A 17,641-nucleotide genomic window follows, 5' to 3' on the forward strand; every position below is an offset into this window, starting at 1 on the left:
CTCTGACTGAACATTTTGAACGTCATCATAAAAATGAGAAAGAATTACAATTCTCAGTATTAGAAGTAATTAAACAGACAGGTTATACAAATAAGGTTTTATTGCAGGCTGAAGCCAGATGGATATTCAGACTAAGAACCCTAACCCCTAACGGTCTTAACAACGAAACTGATTTTTCAGCCTTCTTGTGAAGGTTTGATATTCCACCTCATGTGCAATACTTTTCACCTTATGTGCAATAAATTTCATATGGATGTGATGTACATTATGAATTGTATTCTTCAATGTAGGTATTTGTAATGAATGAACATTTTAAATCCAGGATGTTATTTATTTATTTATGATATTAAATGATGAAATTGTGGTTGATTATGAAACAATGGAGTAGTGGTATGGTTCCCTTTAATTATCTTGGGAACGAGTAAGATGAGAAGTATATAAGTGGTCCGAATGGGAGGAACTTCACCCCATTGATATTGACAAATTTGTAGACGGAGGTTTGAATGCATTTGTGTATATTGCTGACTGCAGAACACTGTAAGTAATTTATTGGTCGTGACAGAGTTCGTTTGGATGAGAAATGCCCAGGTGTAAAAACTACTGTGACATTGTGATTTATTGTAGAAATATTGCCAGCTGTTTGGAATTATCACCGGAGTTCTCCCCCATATCATGGGAGACTAACAGCGTTTATGAACTGATAGAGAGCTATGAATGTATTAGCTCTGGTTTTTGGCATTCTCAATGTATGAATGGAATATGTTTTGTATATAAGTAGCTTCACATGTACTATCTGTTGGGGACTTATGTATATAAGTATTTGATATATTGAATTACTCCTATTAAGGATTTGTATATAAAAGAAAAAAAACTTGGATTTGGATACAAACGTAAGGTGTATTATTGTTACACCCTTGTTGTACTTCCTTGAGCTTGGGCTCTCTGTGTTTGATGTTTACTTAGGAAGTTTCCCTCTTTGCTTTTGTATTATTATCTCCACAACAACAGTCACTGTGAGGTGGGTGGGGCTAAGAGAGCTCTGGAAGAGCTGTGACTAATCCAAGGTCACCCAGCTGGCTTCAAGTGGAGGAGTGGGGAATCAAACGTAGTTCTCCAAATTAGAGGTCTGCTGCTCTTAACCACTACATCAATCTGCAGCCAGATTATGAAGTTTTGCCCATTTGCTGTAGGAGTGGGCAAAGGAACCAACAGCCAAGATGACAGATGGGAGGTCTGTGGAATAGGAGCAGGTTGTGATAGCTATACTGTAGGGCCCTAAAAACTGGTTGGAACCAATGTCGGATTTATGGGGAAAATCAAGGTTGAGCCTGCAACCAGTAATGCTGGGAGACCCTCAGCAAGAGTGTACCCATCATCGTCTTGATGTAAAAATGGGGAGAAGGGGTCGAAGCGAAGGTTTACCTCCTCTTCCTCAAAGGCTATTGGTGTGGGAACCAGAGAGTGACCATGAGCACTGCATGTCATTGAAGACAAACTTTAAATGTTTAGACTTCAATTTGGACTTTTGGGTTGGTGGTTCGGACACAGCACATTCCAGTCAGGTTGGAACCAGTGAACACTTTTTCTTGCGTTCTGAGATGCCAGAATGAGCATGGCCAGATGGGGCATCACAGGGCACAGAAAGAGGATCCGAAGAAGACCTCAACAGAACTGGAGAATGATGTTTGGTCAGATCTGATGTTTGGGGGCCTGGAACTGATGATGGTGGTTTACGTTAGGGCGCTGCCTCTTTTGCGGCAGATTTCTTTGCTGCTGGTTTGTTGGAGCTGCTGGTTTGCCCGGAGTGCTTCTAGCCTTAGGAGTAAAATGCTGGCAATGCAAACAGAGTAGAAAAAGGTCATGTTCATCGGAGTAAGGCATCTTCATTTCACCCTGAGAACTTTTTTTGAATAACATTTTCTGAGACATGCCCTGACCTGGATTGGTCAGGAGAGCCTGATCTTGTCAGATCTCAGAAGATAAGCAGGGTCAACTTTGGTTAATAATCGGATGGGAGACCTCCAATAAAGACTAAAGTTGCAGAGGCAGGCAATGGCAAACCACCTCTGTTAGTCTCTTGCCATGAAAACTCCACAGTAGAGGTGGAGCACCCCCTTACAGGTTTAAAAAGAAGAAATCTCTGTGGCTGCACAGAAGAATAACGACGAACTGAGATTATCATACTTTGGTCACATGACAGAACAAGACCCTTTGGAAAAGTTAATAATGCTAGAAAAAGTTGAAGGCAGTAGGAAAAGAGGAAGAATCAAAGTATTAAGTATTGAGCCTTGTGCTCAAGTGATTTCAGCTCAAAGCAACATGTTTATTGACAGCCAGAACAGACAGACCGACTCTAGCTCAATGTGAGCCCAAATATATACACACAAACCCCGCCCCGATAATAACGAACAACCAATAGTAACACGCACAATTCAAGGTGGCTTCAAAATTTCCTAAATAAATAAATTTTCCCAGAGTCTTCAGCGTTCTGTGTCTAGTGAATATGAGAAATTTATTGTTTAACTTCGTGGAATAAAATATAAGCAAGTAAGTGTAACTTATTGATCCTGAAGGCAAGAATGTTATCATAGATAATTGGAATTTGCAATAAAAGATTACTAAGACTAAAGAATAACTGACTCACTCAACAAACGCTGTCACAATTCACTTAGCTGGGAGATTATTAATCACATCACGTGATCTATGAATGGTTGCTGTTCAGTTTACACTGTGCCCCACACCCTTTTGTGTGTGTGTTTTTGTCCTAGTTAAAGACTGCCAAGGATCACAGTACAACTATTCAAAGCGCTCAGAACTCCTGTTCTCAGAGGGTTTTCTACTGAACTTTTAATGTGTTTGACAAGATTTAAGGTAAGTCCTTTCAATGATAGTGTTCTGTATGTGCTGCCAGCAATCAACAGATATAGGTAATATTTATTTACACTTTCTGAACAGTCTTTGAGTGGAAATCCACAAATTATCATAACAAGCACGCTGATCCATAAAGTAGATTTGTCACATTGATCTCAATGGGTTAAAGGTAGCTTAATGGCAAGTATTGCCATTGGTTTCAGAACTGATATGGTTAATTTATATTGGCCTGAATATTAAGTATGCTTCTTTATCATCTGGATAAACATGTTAGTTTTCTTAAATCATTTAAGAAACTTCAGTCTGCAGTACGGAATAATAGGGAGGGTACTTCTTTACACTGGTTCTTGGCCAGTGGTTACAGAAAAAATTGCCTCTAGGAGGGGGCTTAAAAATTCATAGTCACCATAAGTATTTTCAAACATGATACTGAAAGAGGTTTCTGTATTTCCTTCTATAATGCATATTCAGTTTCAAAATGGCTGTTTTCTACTCTGTGTATACCTTCATATACTATTAATACAAGCATGGATCAAAGTTGCTATGAGACATTTTAAATGCCCTAGAACTTAATTGTGCTGCATGATATAAGTGCCTAAAGAAAGCTGGCAAATTCAGATAAGTAGTTGTCAGAATAAAGAACGTTTATTTGTCAGGATTTCACAGTCTGTTGTACAGATGCCAGGATACTGTAGGGAGGATGAGGCAGATAGTGATCATGCTGGTAATAAAAACAGCTATGTTTCAATGGGGAATAAAATAATTGTGTGCTTTTTCAGATGCTGTAGTTTGCTTGACAGAATTGCACAGGTGTTGTTGAATTACACACAGACAGCAAGTTCTGTTGTTACTGGAAAATTTTTTTAACAGTTCTCAAAACAGCAAATATCTGGTATATGAGAATTCTTGTCTCAGCAAATGCAACTGTTGTGGACGTTATGCTGTGCTAACTGACAAGCAATTTGTGAGGCAATTGTAAGCCTTCAACTTACCTTTGGTATTTTGACTGTTGTTCCTCTGGGGTCCTCCCAGAACACCTATTCCCTTCAGACATCCTTAAAAATAAGGTCCTCTATGTTTGAAGACAGGAGCTCTGAGTCTTGAAAGCTTACACTCAGAAAATCTTGTTATCTATAAGGAGTTTCAGAGTAGCATTAAGTAGTATGCTTAGGACAGTGGTCACTGATCTTTTTTAGCAACTGTGTCATAAATCAAGTCCGGAGGATGAGAGCGTGGTGTTCTGGTGTGCCTGAAAATTTCAGTGGAGTCCCTTCTATATTGGTTGTGATTTTTCTTCAGTCTGCTAGCAGAGCACAAAGTGAGCCACATCAATGACCTGCCACTCCATCCCTCCACCAGCATTCAACTTCCCTATATGTACAGCCGTTTATAGTTATTTATTGATTTAGATATTCATAGTTCACTTTTTTCACCAATGGTTTACAACAGGTTTACAACAACTCCATTATATCCTCACAAGAGCCCTGTGAAGTAGGTTAGGCTGAGAGAGAAACATTGGCCCAAGATTACCCGCACAGTGAGCTTCCACTTACAATGATTCAGTTTCAATGCTTACTTGGGTCCATGATATTGTAGCATATTTCTCTTAAATTTAATTTTGAACTAGCTACATATATCTAATGTTTGCAATATTATACAGGAAGTACATGGGGATATAATTAATGAAAGATGATTTCTATGTTCTTCTGCATTCTTCTCCTTCAAAAATCCAATCAATTAATTATTCAATGTTCTTTTCAGGAACTGTCAGGATGAATGAACCATACCAAACTCCATGTGGAGTACAGATGGATACTTTTCAAAATGAATTGTTAGTAATTGGACAGGATTAATCAATAAGTAAGGTTTGATATGCCACTCCAAGAAATACAAGCCACAGTTTCTTCTATAGACAGAGAAAGCTGTATTATTTCTAAGTATCCAATAATGTCAAGAAATGGCATAATATATTTATGCAATGCTTAATCCTGAAAACAAGACAATGAGATTTACAAAGCAAAACTTTGCTATGGTGGTTCTTGGAATAGTGACTTACATCGCTGACATTGGAGCAGATCTTTGGATAGCAAGAAACTATTTCTGCAAGGGACAGTATCTCTGGTGTTCCTTAACATTGACCATAGTACTTCTTTCATCATTGGTGGTCCAGTTTTTCAGTTATACTTGGTTTAAAGAAGACAATGAAGTGAAGCTGAATTGGATTTGTCTATTACATTTCTTTCATGGTGGAATGTTTACAAGGTGAGTACAAAATTTTCAATCTAAAACAAAAAAGAGATTTGTAGTATTTTAAAGACTTACAAATTTGCTAACACATGAAGCTATCCTACTAGAATTTGTAACACAGAATAGTGTATGTGTTATAGTGTACAAATAGATTTTTTATGGGGTGGTTATAGTGATTCAGTCTCCATAGCAATCAGTTGAACAGCCCTGTTTGCACAGAAGTGTAAAGTAACTAAAAAGCAACACAGCAGAGATATGACTTAGACCTGGGCCGATTCCAGATGACTAACCTTAAGGCGCTTCATGCCGCCCTCTTCCGGATCGCGACGGGGAAAATGCGAAATATCGCGTTTCCTCGCGCGAGTTTTGAGGGACGATGTGCAAAACTCGCGCGAGGAAACGCGATGTTTCGCATTTTACCCCTCGCGATCCGGAAGATGGTGGCATGAAGCGCCTTAAGGTTAGTCATCTGGAATCGGCCCTGGTCAATGGTGGCATGGGTCCAGGAGATGGTGCTTGTTGCCTCCTGTACCGCTAACACCGGAAGCAAACAGCCCCTAAGAACATTGGTGTCCTCTCTTTGTTGTACTGCCACAAGCAGCAGCTTGAGTGGCTTGGTTAAGAAACCAGCCATGGAAACAGCGATTTAGAAAGGGAGGAAAGAGGCGTTACCCAAGGAGGCAACAGATCAGGCTAAACTGGAAGGAAATTATTATTATTAATATTTATTATTATTATAACAACTTAATGCCCACTCAGAGTGGTTTACAAAGTATGTCATTATTATCTCCATGGCAAAAGGACAGGGGGAACGGTCCCAAACTCCAAGGCAAAAGGCACACTAAGGACACGCCAAAAGACCGCTGCTGCAATCCAAGCTTTATTCACAAGTGCCGAGGGTCAAATCAAGAAGACAGGGGAGCGCCCACACTCTCCGGCTGCTCCCGGCGGGAGATTGGCAACGGGTTTGCCTGGCTAAATTGTCCCGTTTCGCAAGGCTCACAGCTTCATCAAAAGCCACAAATAAATTCTACAATGGAATATACAATACATATGTTGGTTACATCACAAACTGAAACAAACCCGGCTCTCCAGATTAGAGTCCCATGCTCTTAACCACTACACCAAACTGGAGATCGATTGGTATAGAGGAATGTGGAGAACCAAAGCCAGAGAGAAGAAACAAAGAGAATGGATAGCAAGGAGAGGTACATACATGTGTCCAGGGGACGTGGCGGTGAAGGGGGGTTGGTTCATGCACTGATTTAAAATCTCCCAAATTTTTGGTTGTAAATCTCTGGTTGTTCTAATTTCTTACATCAATTTAATTAAGAATTGTTATTTTCTTAATTGTCTTTTTCTTATATTTTTACATATCTAATGTTCACTCTTCTGTGGAGAGCGAGTCAAATATGGATTAAGAGTGATGCATTTACTATTCACCAAGTAAAAGCAACCGAAACATAAAATATATCATTTCTCTCTCTCTCTATATATATATATACACATAAAAAAAACCATTGATATACAAGTATATTAGCACATTTTTTCTCCATATGTACAGAACTGAAAACCAGTTGCATTTTGGCCCCAAAGCCTTCATCAGTGGTATATATATCTCATAAACAGCACTCATTCAATATAATAAATAAATCACAAATGCATGACCTAGCACAAAATAGACACTAAGATATAATATAAAACAGCTTGCCATGAATTCATTGAAATTCTCCCACAGAACAACAAGAAATATAGTAAGGGCAGTGCATTCCTTTGCCCATATGTCTCTTATATCCAGATCAAGAATATGGGATTCAAGATGGAGTCCTGGAAACCAACCATTTCTGGCAAAGGAATAACAACTCCTATCTGGATGTATTATAGTTATATTTTATTTTTTTCTTTTGTTCCAACTTCCTTGGTTACCCTTCATTTGCAGGGTTGTTGTTTTTTCTCCCCTTTTCATTGGCCTTACCACTTTTTTGTTGGTGGGAGGGGTCTCCCTCTATGCTGAAACTTGGCAACCTTTGCATCTAATTGCATTTGTTTTAGGATTGGCCCATGAGTGAAGGTTAGAATGAAAAAAAAATTCAGCGCTTAGTGTAGTAGGGCTTAAACATTATTGAAAGATTTGAAAACATCCTTTTTTAAAATGACCCTGAGAATGATTCTTAGATTTCTTTGAGATCTAAACTTAGTCTGTACTTTTGTTTCTGTCAAATAATTCTGTTTAGCATGTAGTAAAACAACTCAAAATCACTTAGGGATGTAAAAGTTGACAAAGTCGCATATATGTGAGTTTCATCCAGAGCCAGCAGTTACTTTGCCAAGATTTTTTCTTTGGAGGATTGACGTGAACTTGTATGTGTTCTGTGTTCTTCAATCAGCTTTCTCACAGTCATTTTAGCCAAAAGAACCATTATATGTTAAATTTTCTTCTATTCCATCCTGTGGAGTTTAGGAGTTCTAAAGTCACTTGCAATTAACATGCTTTTTTGTCATCCCAAGAAGACAATAACAAAAGCCCTGCATAACTGATTCCTTTATCTTTGGGTTCCAGCAGAAAGAACAAGATGTGGACAAGTGGCAACTGACTGCTGAATCATTACTAAGGAAACAGTTTGGGCAGTATCAGGATAACACAAGCTCAGGACTGAAACGAATCACAGGAAGGGGAAACAATATAGAAATTCTATTGCACCTTTAAAATCTTCCCTTCCAAAAATTCTATAAGCTTCCAGTGGCTTCAATAGGGAAATTTGCCCTTTATTTTTTCTCAGCTCTCAACATTCTAGATTTCTCGGAGCATCTTTAGTCCTCATCAGGCTGTATTTTGTTGCTTGATCAATTCACAGAGACATCTTTTTCTGTGCACCTGGAGAACTCCCCAAATATGTAGAGACCCCTTACCTTGGCTGTGCGTGGCCTGTTTTGGCTGCTTTTGTGATTGCTGTAGGGGCCTTGGGAGCCCTGTGAGGGCAGAAAGGCAGGGTAAAAATCCTATAAATATATAAATAAAAATAAATAAATAAATCTTGCTGTTAAATATAGTGATGCTACTATTGTATATTGCCAAGCTTTCATTTCTTGACTGCTACATATATTTACGACTTCTTTATTGGCATGAGCAGTTGTGACTGCTGAGACAAGCAAGGTTGGGTCTAGTGGTAGCATTATAGACATGTCCTTCATTTTGTAGGGAGTTGTTGATCAGAGCCGCTGGCACTGGCCAGGGTTCACTGCTGTTAATTCTCTTATGGAACTTTAATCATCCTACTCCTGCATCTTTAGCAACCCTGGTTCTTGGAATTTGTCCTTATTCCGGACACCAGAGCTATTGCTTATTTATTTATTTAGAAAACTTGTATGCTCCCTTTCCCAAACTACTTGAAGCAGCTCACAACTAAAGCAGTAAAACAATAACAACAAGCCAATCGAAAGAAGCGTAGCAAATTAAAACAGGTCAGGGCTTTAAAAAGTTCAAAGTCTGCTGTCAACCGGTCCATTTTTTTCTTCCTTTCCTGTTTTTTCCCATTAAAAACCAGTTTCCAACTTCGCTTCTTTTGTTGTAACTGACCTATCACAGTGAAATTTAGGACAATATTTCCCCATTTATTCAAAAAAGTACACTGATTAAACTTCTTTAGCATAGTAAAGTAATTGAGCTGTGGTGCAGCACTCTGCTGGTTCAAATCTCACTACTGCCATGAGCTCACTGGGTGGCCTTGGGTAAGCCCCTCCTCTGAGCTCCAGTTCCTCAGCTGCACCTTGGGCACTGCTCTGGGTGGGCACTAAACTATCCAGAAGAGCAGTATACAAATGAACTGTTGTTACTATTTACAAAGTTAACATATTTAAATGAATGTTATTACAAAGCCGATAAGGAAGTATTATTTAAATATATGTGGCTGTCAAGAAGTGAAACCTAAACAGAACTCAAACATTTCTCCCTAAGTCAAATGCTCACTGATATCTAATAAGCATCTTGCTTGGCAAGAATTCTTGCCAGAAGTCCAAAGTTCACCTCACACCTGATCACGCTTCCCAGCTGTGAGCTTGGGAGCTTCTCTGTAATGCAGCAGATTTATTCCAACACACAGTTTGGACAACCTCAGAATTGTTGTGGGTTTTCCGGGCTGTATTGCCGTGGTCTTGGCATTGTAGTTCCTGACGTTTCGCCAGCAGCTATGGCTGGCATCTACCCCTCCTGAGTAGATACAAATGACCTGCCAACATCTTTTCCACACTGTGACTCTGAGAGATCTCTGTCTTTTGGTCCTACACTTCTGAAGATGCCAGCCACAGCTGCTGGCGAAACGTCAGGAACTACAATGCCAAGACCACGGCAATACAGCCCTGAAAACCCACAACAACCATTGTTCTCCGGCCATGAAAGCCTTCGACAATACAACCTCAGAATTGTGTGGATGACTGTGTGTAACTTCGATTTACATCAAAATGTTTGATTGAAAATACAGTGGACTATACAGATGGCCAGGTTTCTGTGGCAGGGACCTGATATTTGATTGATTTGTTTTATAAACTGAAAACACTGGAGAGATATTTTCATTCTGAAAGATAAATAAGCATCGACATAATACAAGGAAACCGCACTGTCTGGAGAACTTTGTTCTTGCTTTTATTTATTAAATTCAAAGCCAATAAGAGGCCACTATAGTTTCTCTCTGCATTGCAGGGATTATCAAAGGAACAGGGCTCAGATCTTAGATTTTAAGTTTGCTACTTTGCAGCTGTTACTACTTCTTTAAGGGCTGCGACATGTAACTTCCATGAAAGGAAGGAAAGGAGGTTAGAGGAAAATGCATCACCATCAGATGTGTGATGGGTTACCACAAGCACTTGTATCGCTTAATCCAAGATTTGCACCTCAGTTTCCTTGGAATGTCCCAGAGGAAGCTGGGATGTAGTTTTTGAATTGCTTGTTGCTTTATCAGTGTTTCAAGTTACCTATTCTGATGAGCTGGTGCTGGCCAAGAATTTTATGTATAGCAAGGTGCCAATTGAGATAGAGAATGGCAAGTTAGACCTCTGCTTATTCCAATCATTTTAGCAGAGCAATATTATCTGTAAATTATATCCACCAGACAAGGATAGGAACACTACTAAATCTCCTTCTGATGGCAGGAGTCAAGAGGACACTGAAAAAATGATATATAACCTCCTTCCAACAAAAATGAACCTGAAAATTTGTAGTGATGGGGCATTCTCGGTGCAAGGAAGGTGTGGCAAAATTGGTTACAGGGACTACTGGGAAAATAACTATAAAGGCTTACTGGAAAGCGATAAAGTGCATATGAGTTGGATAAAAAGGCAGAACAACAAAATGGCAAGTTTTTCACTGAAGCTGTTGTTGCCATGGTGAGGCCATCTGATGGCTGCTTCTTCCTTGATTAGTTGTTGTTTATCCTACTGAATTATAGTTTTGTTTATCTGTACCCCCATGAGAAAGAGACTGAAACTCCTGACCTCTCTCATCATCAGTAATGTGTAACAACCCAATCTGTTCCAGACTTTAGGACAAGAGTCACACCTGAAAGATTTATGACTGGATTAACACCCAGGCTATCTCTGCTCCACCACCTCCCCCCCACCCACCCCCGGCCATGGTAATATCCCTATAAAAATGTGGAATATGATCTTCAGCCCATCTGGAGTTCCGGTCATAAAAGCTTATGCAGGAATAAATGTTGGTTTAAGGGACCACTGGTCATATATTTTATTTTGCAACCCCTCTAGAACTGGTCTTCATACTACTCACTTTAACTAGGGATTGCCCTAGGTGTGCAAGAATGTTTCTTCTTAGCCCTTCTCTTGGAAGATAGTAGCCAAAGATTATACCAGGCGATCGTATGTGGTAAATTTGACCCAGTGATTTCTTGGTCCATATAAAAAACAGTTTCGTTCTCAGCCATATGACTGAGTTCATATGGGGATGAGGGGGGAGGATTCCAGAAACATCTAATATTTTTCATGATATTTTATGACTGTGTGGGGAGGGGATATAAATTTGTATTCTAATCATGCTTCCTGTCAAGTTTTCATTTAAAATTATTGATGTTTTTGGGACACTCAAATGATCAGCTTGGTCCTGAGTGAGTTCTGTTACCCTTTCCTTGGAAGGGCTCAAATCTAAAAGTCCAGTTTTCTATAGCTTTGACTTGCTCACTGAGCAAACTAGTGGCTCCCAGCAGGGGCGCAGACTTTCCAATTTCGGGGGGGGGGGGTGCTGGGGCTGGGCTAGAGGCATTGCTATATCCGGTCCTTAAAAGAACTGGGGCCCAGTGACATCATATGGCGGAGCCAGTGACATCACAGGGAGGGGCTTCCATTGCCAACATCTATGGAGGCGAAGCCATGGAGGATTTAGGGAGGGACTCCCCACAAATTTAGGGGGACCCGGACACCCATGAGGATCCCCCTAACAATGACCTTGGGTTGGGCCAAACCTAGGAAAAGGTGGTTGGCCCGTGGTTATAGAGCTATCTCAGTGATCTCCTGCTTTATCCTGTTTTTGAAATTCACTTTTAGGATAGCCACTTTAAGATCTACATATATACATACCATGTGTATAGGACAAATTAATGGTCACAAATTTGACACTAAGAAAGTCAACACAGAAAAGCCTGTAGGGGAACATTTTTTTTTTTGTTTTCCTGGACGTTCATTTACAGGAGTCTTGATTCTGCCTTATTCATAAGGGTGACTTAGTACTGAAATTTACTAAATCGTGGCATTGCAGATGCCTTCATTTGGTAAATGTGTGGTTGAAGTCTGAACCAGGGCAGAATACAAAACAGTTGCTATGCACTCGATTTCTGAGCAATGTGCAGAGTTCAGAGTAGTAGCAATCTCCTTCTTCTCATTTCAAACTCATATCCTATAAGTGAGCACAAGCACATTTTGAGGCAAGTCAGAACAGTGCTAGTTACGACCCCAAAGAAAACTCACAGTTATACTACCTAGGATTGTATATACCTTGCTTTCTTAGCACACTGCTTAGAAACTCCACCTTGAAAACACAGTCATTTTCTGGTGGTCCTAGGAGTGGGGCAGTCCTTACTTTTGGGATACAGCTACTCCTCTCCGAAGGCAGGGTCAGTCAGCTGATTTTGATCCTGGAGGGGAGGGGCTTGTCCCTGGAATCACCAGTCTTTCTGGCCCTGCCATCCGAGCAGGACGTCTTCAGCAATGCTCTGCAGAGTGCAGTGATCTTGGTGAAGAAGAAACTGACAGAGATGAGCCGGGAGTGGCAGCGCGTGCCTGTAATCCCAGTACTCAGGGAGGCCGAGGCCACAGGCAGTGAGAAGCTCGCAGGGGAAAGGAAAGGCCCTACCGCCTACCCCACCCCCATTTTGCTCGGAGCGACAGCAAGCATTAGAGCCGACGGCCCTAGGTTGCTCCTAGGTTCCACGGCCACAACCACAAAACTCCACCAAGGTTCCCCACCTTCGGGTTGGAAGGAATCCCACCCCCTCAGACGGCCAGAGGGTGCAGTGTTTGAGTCTGCGGTAGCCTGTTGTAGAGACCGATATTATCGGGAACTCCTTCAGGCTTTGAAGGAGCAGCCTCCAGCAGCAGCAGAGGACCTGCTCCAAACCCGGCAGCCCCAACTGAACCGTGGTAAGACTGATCCTGCGGGTAATGGGGGCAGCGAAAGGAAGGAGGGAGGAGAAAAGAGTAGCAGAAGCCTCAGAGCCAGCTCACCCTAAATAAAAGGGAGCCCTCCTTTATTTCTCTTTCCTTTCAGCCGGGACTTGTGAGGTACGCTTTCACTTTCATTTCTCCTTTTGGAGGGAAAATTTCTGTGGGTAGCCCAAAGGCAGACCTAGCCACCTCACAGGCCTCAAAGAGTGTAAGCCTCCAGCCTAGACTTTCCAAACTCCTAGGCCTCAGCCCCTTCTAGGCCTTTCAACAGGCCAGTGAAAGAGAAATGTCCAAGGGCCTGGATGGCAGAATTCAGCAAAGGCAGGCCTAGCTACCTCCCAGGCCTCAAAGAGCATATGCCTGCAGCCTAGACTTTCCAAACTCCCAGGCCTCAGCCCCTCCTAGGCCTCTCAACAGGCCAGTGAAAGAGAAATGCCCAGGGGCCTAGATGGCAGAATGTCAGGAAAGGCAGGCCTAGCCATCTCCCAGGCCTCTAAAAGTGCAAGCCTGCGGCCTAGACTTTCCAAACTCCCAGGCCTCAGCCTCTTCTAGGCCTTTCAGTAGTCCAGTGAAAAAGCCCAAGGGCCTGGACCCGTCAGGCAAGAAGGCCTGGAAAATTTTCTGCTGGTGGTAGGTCAGCAAAGGCAGGCCTAGCCTCCTTCCAGGCCTCAGAGAGTGCAAGCCTGCGGCCTAAACTTGCCCAATTCCCAGGCCTCGGCCTACTCCCGGGTGTCTCAAGAGGCTAGTGAAAAGGAGAAGGTCTGGGGTTTGCATCCACCAGGCAAGGAAGCCTGAAATGAGTTGCTGTAATGTTGTGGTTAAGTGCTGTGCCATGAATCATTACCCTGTTGGTTCGAGTCCCATAATTACTTGAACTCGGTGGCTGACCTTGGGTAAAAGTCTCAATTACCTAGCAGTTCTGGGGGAATAATGATGATTCTGACCTTATCACAGCCCCTGACTGTAATATCACAGTCCAGGCAAGCCAGATCTCATCAGATCTCAGTACCTCAGCAGGGTTGGCCTTGGTTAGCAATTGGATGGGAGACCTCCAAAAAAAGACCAGTGTTGCAGAGGAAACTATGACTGGATGACATTTTCTACCACTAAGGAGAAAGAAATCACATGCCCCCTATTTACATAGTCGCAGCCATAGTTACTATTTAACAAATGAACTGGCATGGCCCAGGATGAAGTAAGGAATTCAAAGAGATCCTGAAGGCACACCAATAAATAGTCTAGCAGCTAGACGCTCAGATGGGCAAGGGAGGCATTCCAGTATGGGAGTCTGACTCCAGATAGGTAAAGGGGTGCCCCCTCCCCAGATTTAAGAGGAGGCAAGGGCCATTAAGAGCACAGATCTCGGTTAAGCTTTCAACCTGAGGATCCTGAGCTATCAGTTTTCTCCCTCAGCCAAGAAGAAAGGGGAGCTGTTAAAAGAAGGGAAAATTTCCTAGCAGGTCTTCATCAGGAGCCGTATCCTAGAAAGCTCCCTATGGTGATGAGGGTCCTGGAGTCTTCTCCCTTAAGGACTAAGGGGTTGGAGAGAATCCTCCCTAGAACCAGGAATAATCTCATCAGGGATTCCCTTCCAGTAATCTCACATACTTGTAGAAGTCTAAGAGGAACACTTTGGCAAAACTAACTACTCTTATTTCCTTTCCCCCCTCCCCCCCCAAGTCTTAAACATTAGTTCCAGGGGTTACTGAGAGGATCAAGCTGCCATTGGTGGATGATCTGGTAACCAGCCTGCCATCTAATCCTGTGCTGCCCATTGACAAGGAAGGACTACCTAGGATTCCAGCCTCAGGTGGTTTGAACTGGCTGTGCACAGAAAATTGGAAGTTTCCGCTACATCCTTCAGAGCATTGGTGACAGCTCCACTCCTTCCTAGAGTTACATTCTCTCGGGTCTCAGACCTGGCTGCAGTGAGCAGTAAACCCCTGCCAAAGAGCAAAACTAAGAAAATAGCCCCAGCAATATGCTATGCTGTGGTCAACAAGGACCATGGTTTTCAGGCAACCAGGCACAACACTTAGCTTAGAAATTGGAACGTGGACCATTTGCCCCAAAGCCAAAGTAACCGTGGTTCCTTTCAAAGATATCAACCTGTCTGGAGAAAGAGCAAAACTAAGAAAATAGCCCCAGCAATATGCTATGCTGTGGTCAACAAGGACCATGGTTTTCAGGCAACCAGGCACAACACTTAGCTTAGCTAAGTGACACTGACACTGTGACACTGAGAGATCTCTGTCTTTTGGTGCTACACCTCTGAAGATGCCAGCCACAGCTGCTGGCGAAACATCAGGAACTACAATGCCAAGACCATGGCAATACAGCCCGGAAAACCCACAACAACCATCGTTCTCCGGCCGTGAAAGCCTTCGACAATACATCTGTCTGGAGAAACTCTAAATAAAGGAAAGCAGACCAAACATCGAGAGGAGGGTATTACCTTCTCCCTCAACAAATCTGATCAGAATACTAAAGGGCCAAAGAAGGGAACTCAATGTGTCTACACCAAGGCAGCAGGCGCGATGGTGTTTGGGGGATGCTTACAATATTTGACAAACCCTTGGCAGTTAATAATAACAAACAGGCGGATACTATGACCAGCGGAATTCAGTTCTGTGCCACCTGGTCCCTTTTCCCCTAGATCCAAAGGAATTTGGTCAAATAAAATAGTTGCCTAGGAACAAGAAGGTGGGAATGGAAAGGGTAAAATTTGTCATGACTGCCATTCAGAAGGGAGATTGTCTGGCTTCCATCAATCTCTCAGAGGCACTTCCACCATTGGGCCTTTCCTTTGAGCTGAAAACGCCACCTATGGTGTTCTTCAGAATCCTAGTATCACTGATAGCATGGCGAGGCCACGGAGAGTGGTTCCTTTCCCATATCCAAACGACATCTTGATCTGCGCACTTCAGAAATGCCTGTTGCCATATCATGGGGTGTTAGATCACAAGAGGTCCAAGATAGTTGAATTGCCAGAGATCCTCAAACAGGACAACAACCAGTGGCTGTACCTCATTCAGTCCCACGTTGGTGTCCCACTCAAGGAACCAGAGAGAACAGTGATGACTATGGACATGTCTTTGGGGATGGGGATCCCACACCCAAGGAAGAATGGCATAGGGCATCTGGCTGAAGGACAAATGATCAACAGGGTAAACCCTTTGGAACTCGGAGCCATCAGACACGATATGGTGGAATCTCAGAATCTTCCCACAGGTCACTATATGTTTATACAGAGGACAACTCTGAGGCGAACTGGCTAAGCCAGAGAGTGATGAACCAAGCAGAATGGATGCTATCCAGAGAGATTTCCCCAACTGGTCTACCGCAGTTTTCAACAAGGCGCAAGGAGAAGAAACCCTCAAACCATAGGAATAGATGATGTGAGCAGCAAGCTGCCTTCACACGTCCTGTATATCTTCCACAGTACAGCTATTGCACAGAGCTGTTTAGAAGATCACACAGTAAAGTGCAAAAGTGATGCTAATAGCAACCTTCAGGTCCAGAAAGACATGGTCTCAAAACCTGAAGAATCTTTCAAGCATGGATCCCTGGCACCTCCACTGCAGGAGGGCCCATTGATGCAGGGATCAATACGACACCCCTAACCAGCTCTGACAAGCCTCACAGTGTGGAGGTCGAACACAAACAGCTAATAGGGTTGGACTAAACAGAAGGCATGATTGGTACTATGCTAATCTCCAGGAAGAGTTCCACAGAGTTTATAAAAATTCCTGCCAAGTTCCCAGAAGAGTGCATGGATAGAGTCATGTAATCTTTTGGGGCTAATTAGGGAGTTACTATCCTTTCTTCAAGAGGGGTTGAAGAAAAGTCTTAATACCAACACCCTTAGACAACAGGTAGTGACCAATTAGTGTTTCTAGGAAGGGACGTTCCCTTATATATCACCTTCATGGCAGTGGATTCTAAAAGGGGACCTCATTGTAGAATCTTCCAAGGATTCGCTGGTTTTTCCCACATGAAATCTTAACCTGGTATTGAGAGCATTATACAAAACATGCCTTGAGCCTATGACCTCATGTCCCCTAAAGGAACTGACCTTTAAATCCATCTTTCAGATGAGAATAAAATCAGCTAGACAAGTGTCAGAATGGCAGGCACTAGCAGTAGATAGAGAGCCATGCCCTTTCCTCCAAGATGGTAGAGCAAATTATGAACAAAAACAACTTTCTTCCAAAGGTGAACTTCATGTTTTCATAGGACAGGAGAGATAGTACTTACCTCCTTCTAATCTAATCCAAAGCACAGGAAGAAAATGAATAAATAAATCTCACTACCTTGATATATGTAGAGATGTGAGATTCCACTTGGGCAGGACTAAACAGTGTTTCAGAAGTCTGGGACGCTAGTTGTGTGTTTACAGGAGGCCCTTCTTGGGACCCAGAGTGTCCTTTTCTTGGCTAAGTAGGTAAAGCAGAAGGTACATAATTCTGGCATGTCAAGCCAGAGGTCTGGAGATGCCCATAGATGTCAGGGCGCACTCACTAAGGGTCAAGCCAGAGGTCTGGAGATGCCCATAGATGTCAGGGCGCATTCCATTAAAAATGGAATGGAAATTGAAAGAGGCGTTTAGGAGTGGCTGAAGCAGCCCCCCCCCCTGCCATGAAAAAACTAACTGTTTTCCCACACCCAACCCCAACCCCCAAAACAGCAAGCAAGCAAACAAACAAAACTATTTCAACAAGGAAACATAGGGTCTACCCTTTCCCAGTGTTCCATTTCCAAAATTCAATGTAATGATAAAGTAACTAAAAAGTAAAATAAAATACTCACTTTTCCTCCTATTAAAAGGAACAGAAACTGTTCCTTAACAAAGTAGCAT

The 17,641-nt window shown here is 42.4% G+C and overlaps 1 protein-coding gene across 1 annotated transcript in view; it reads left to right on the forward strand.

The window, feature by feature from the left end:
* The first annotated feature begins 2,782 nt into the window (after nucleotides 1-2,782).
* Nucleotides 2,783-17,641, forward strand: part of XKR9 (XK related 9) — a 29,605-nt gene continuing 14,746 nt past the window's right edge. The window contains exons 1-2 of the mRNA XM_054984321.1: nucleotides 2,783-2,871; nucleotides 4,633-5,133. Of these exons, the coding sequence (XP_054840296.1) occupies nucleotides 4,850-5,133 (284 nt within the window). The 5' untranslated portion in view covers nucleotides 2,783-2,871; nucleotides 4,633-4,849. The remainder of the gene's footprint in view (nucleotides 2,872-4,632; nucleotides 5,134-17,641) is intronic.

The sequence above is a fragment of the Eublepharis macularius genome, chromosome 7, assembly GCF_028583425.1.
Source record: "Eublepharis macularius isolate TG4126 chromosome 7, MPM_Emac_v1.0, whole genome shotgun sequence".
In the NCBI taxonomy this organism is placed as follows: Eukaryota; Metazoa; Chordata; class Lepidosauria; order Squamata; family Eublepharidae; genus Eublepharis; species Eublepharis macularius.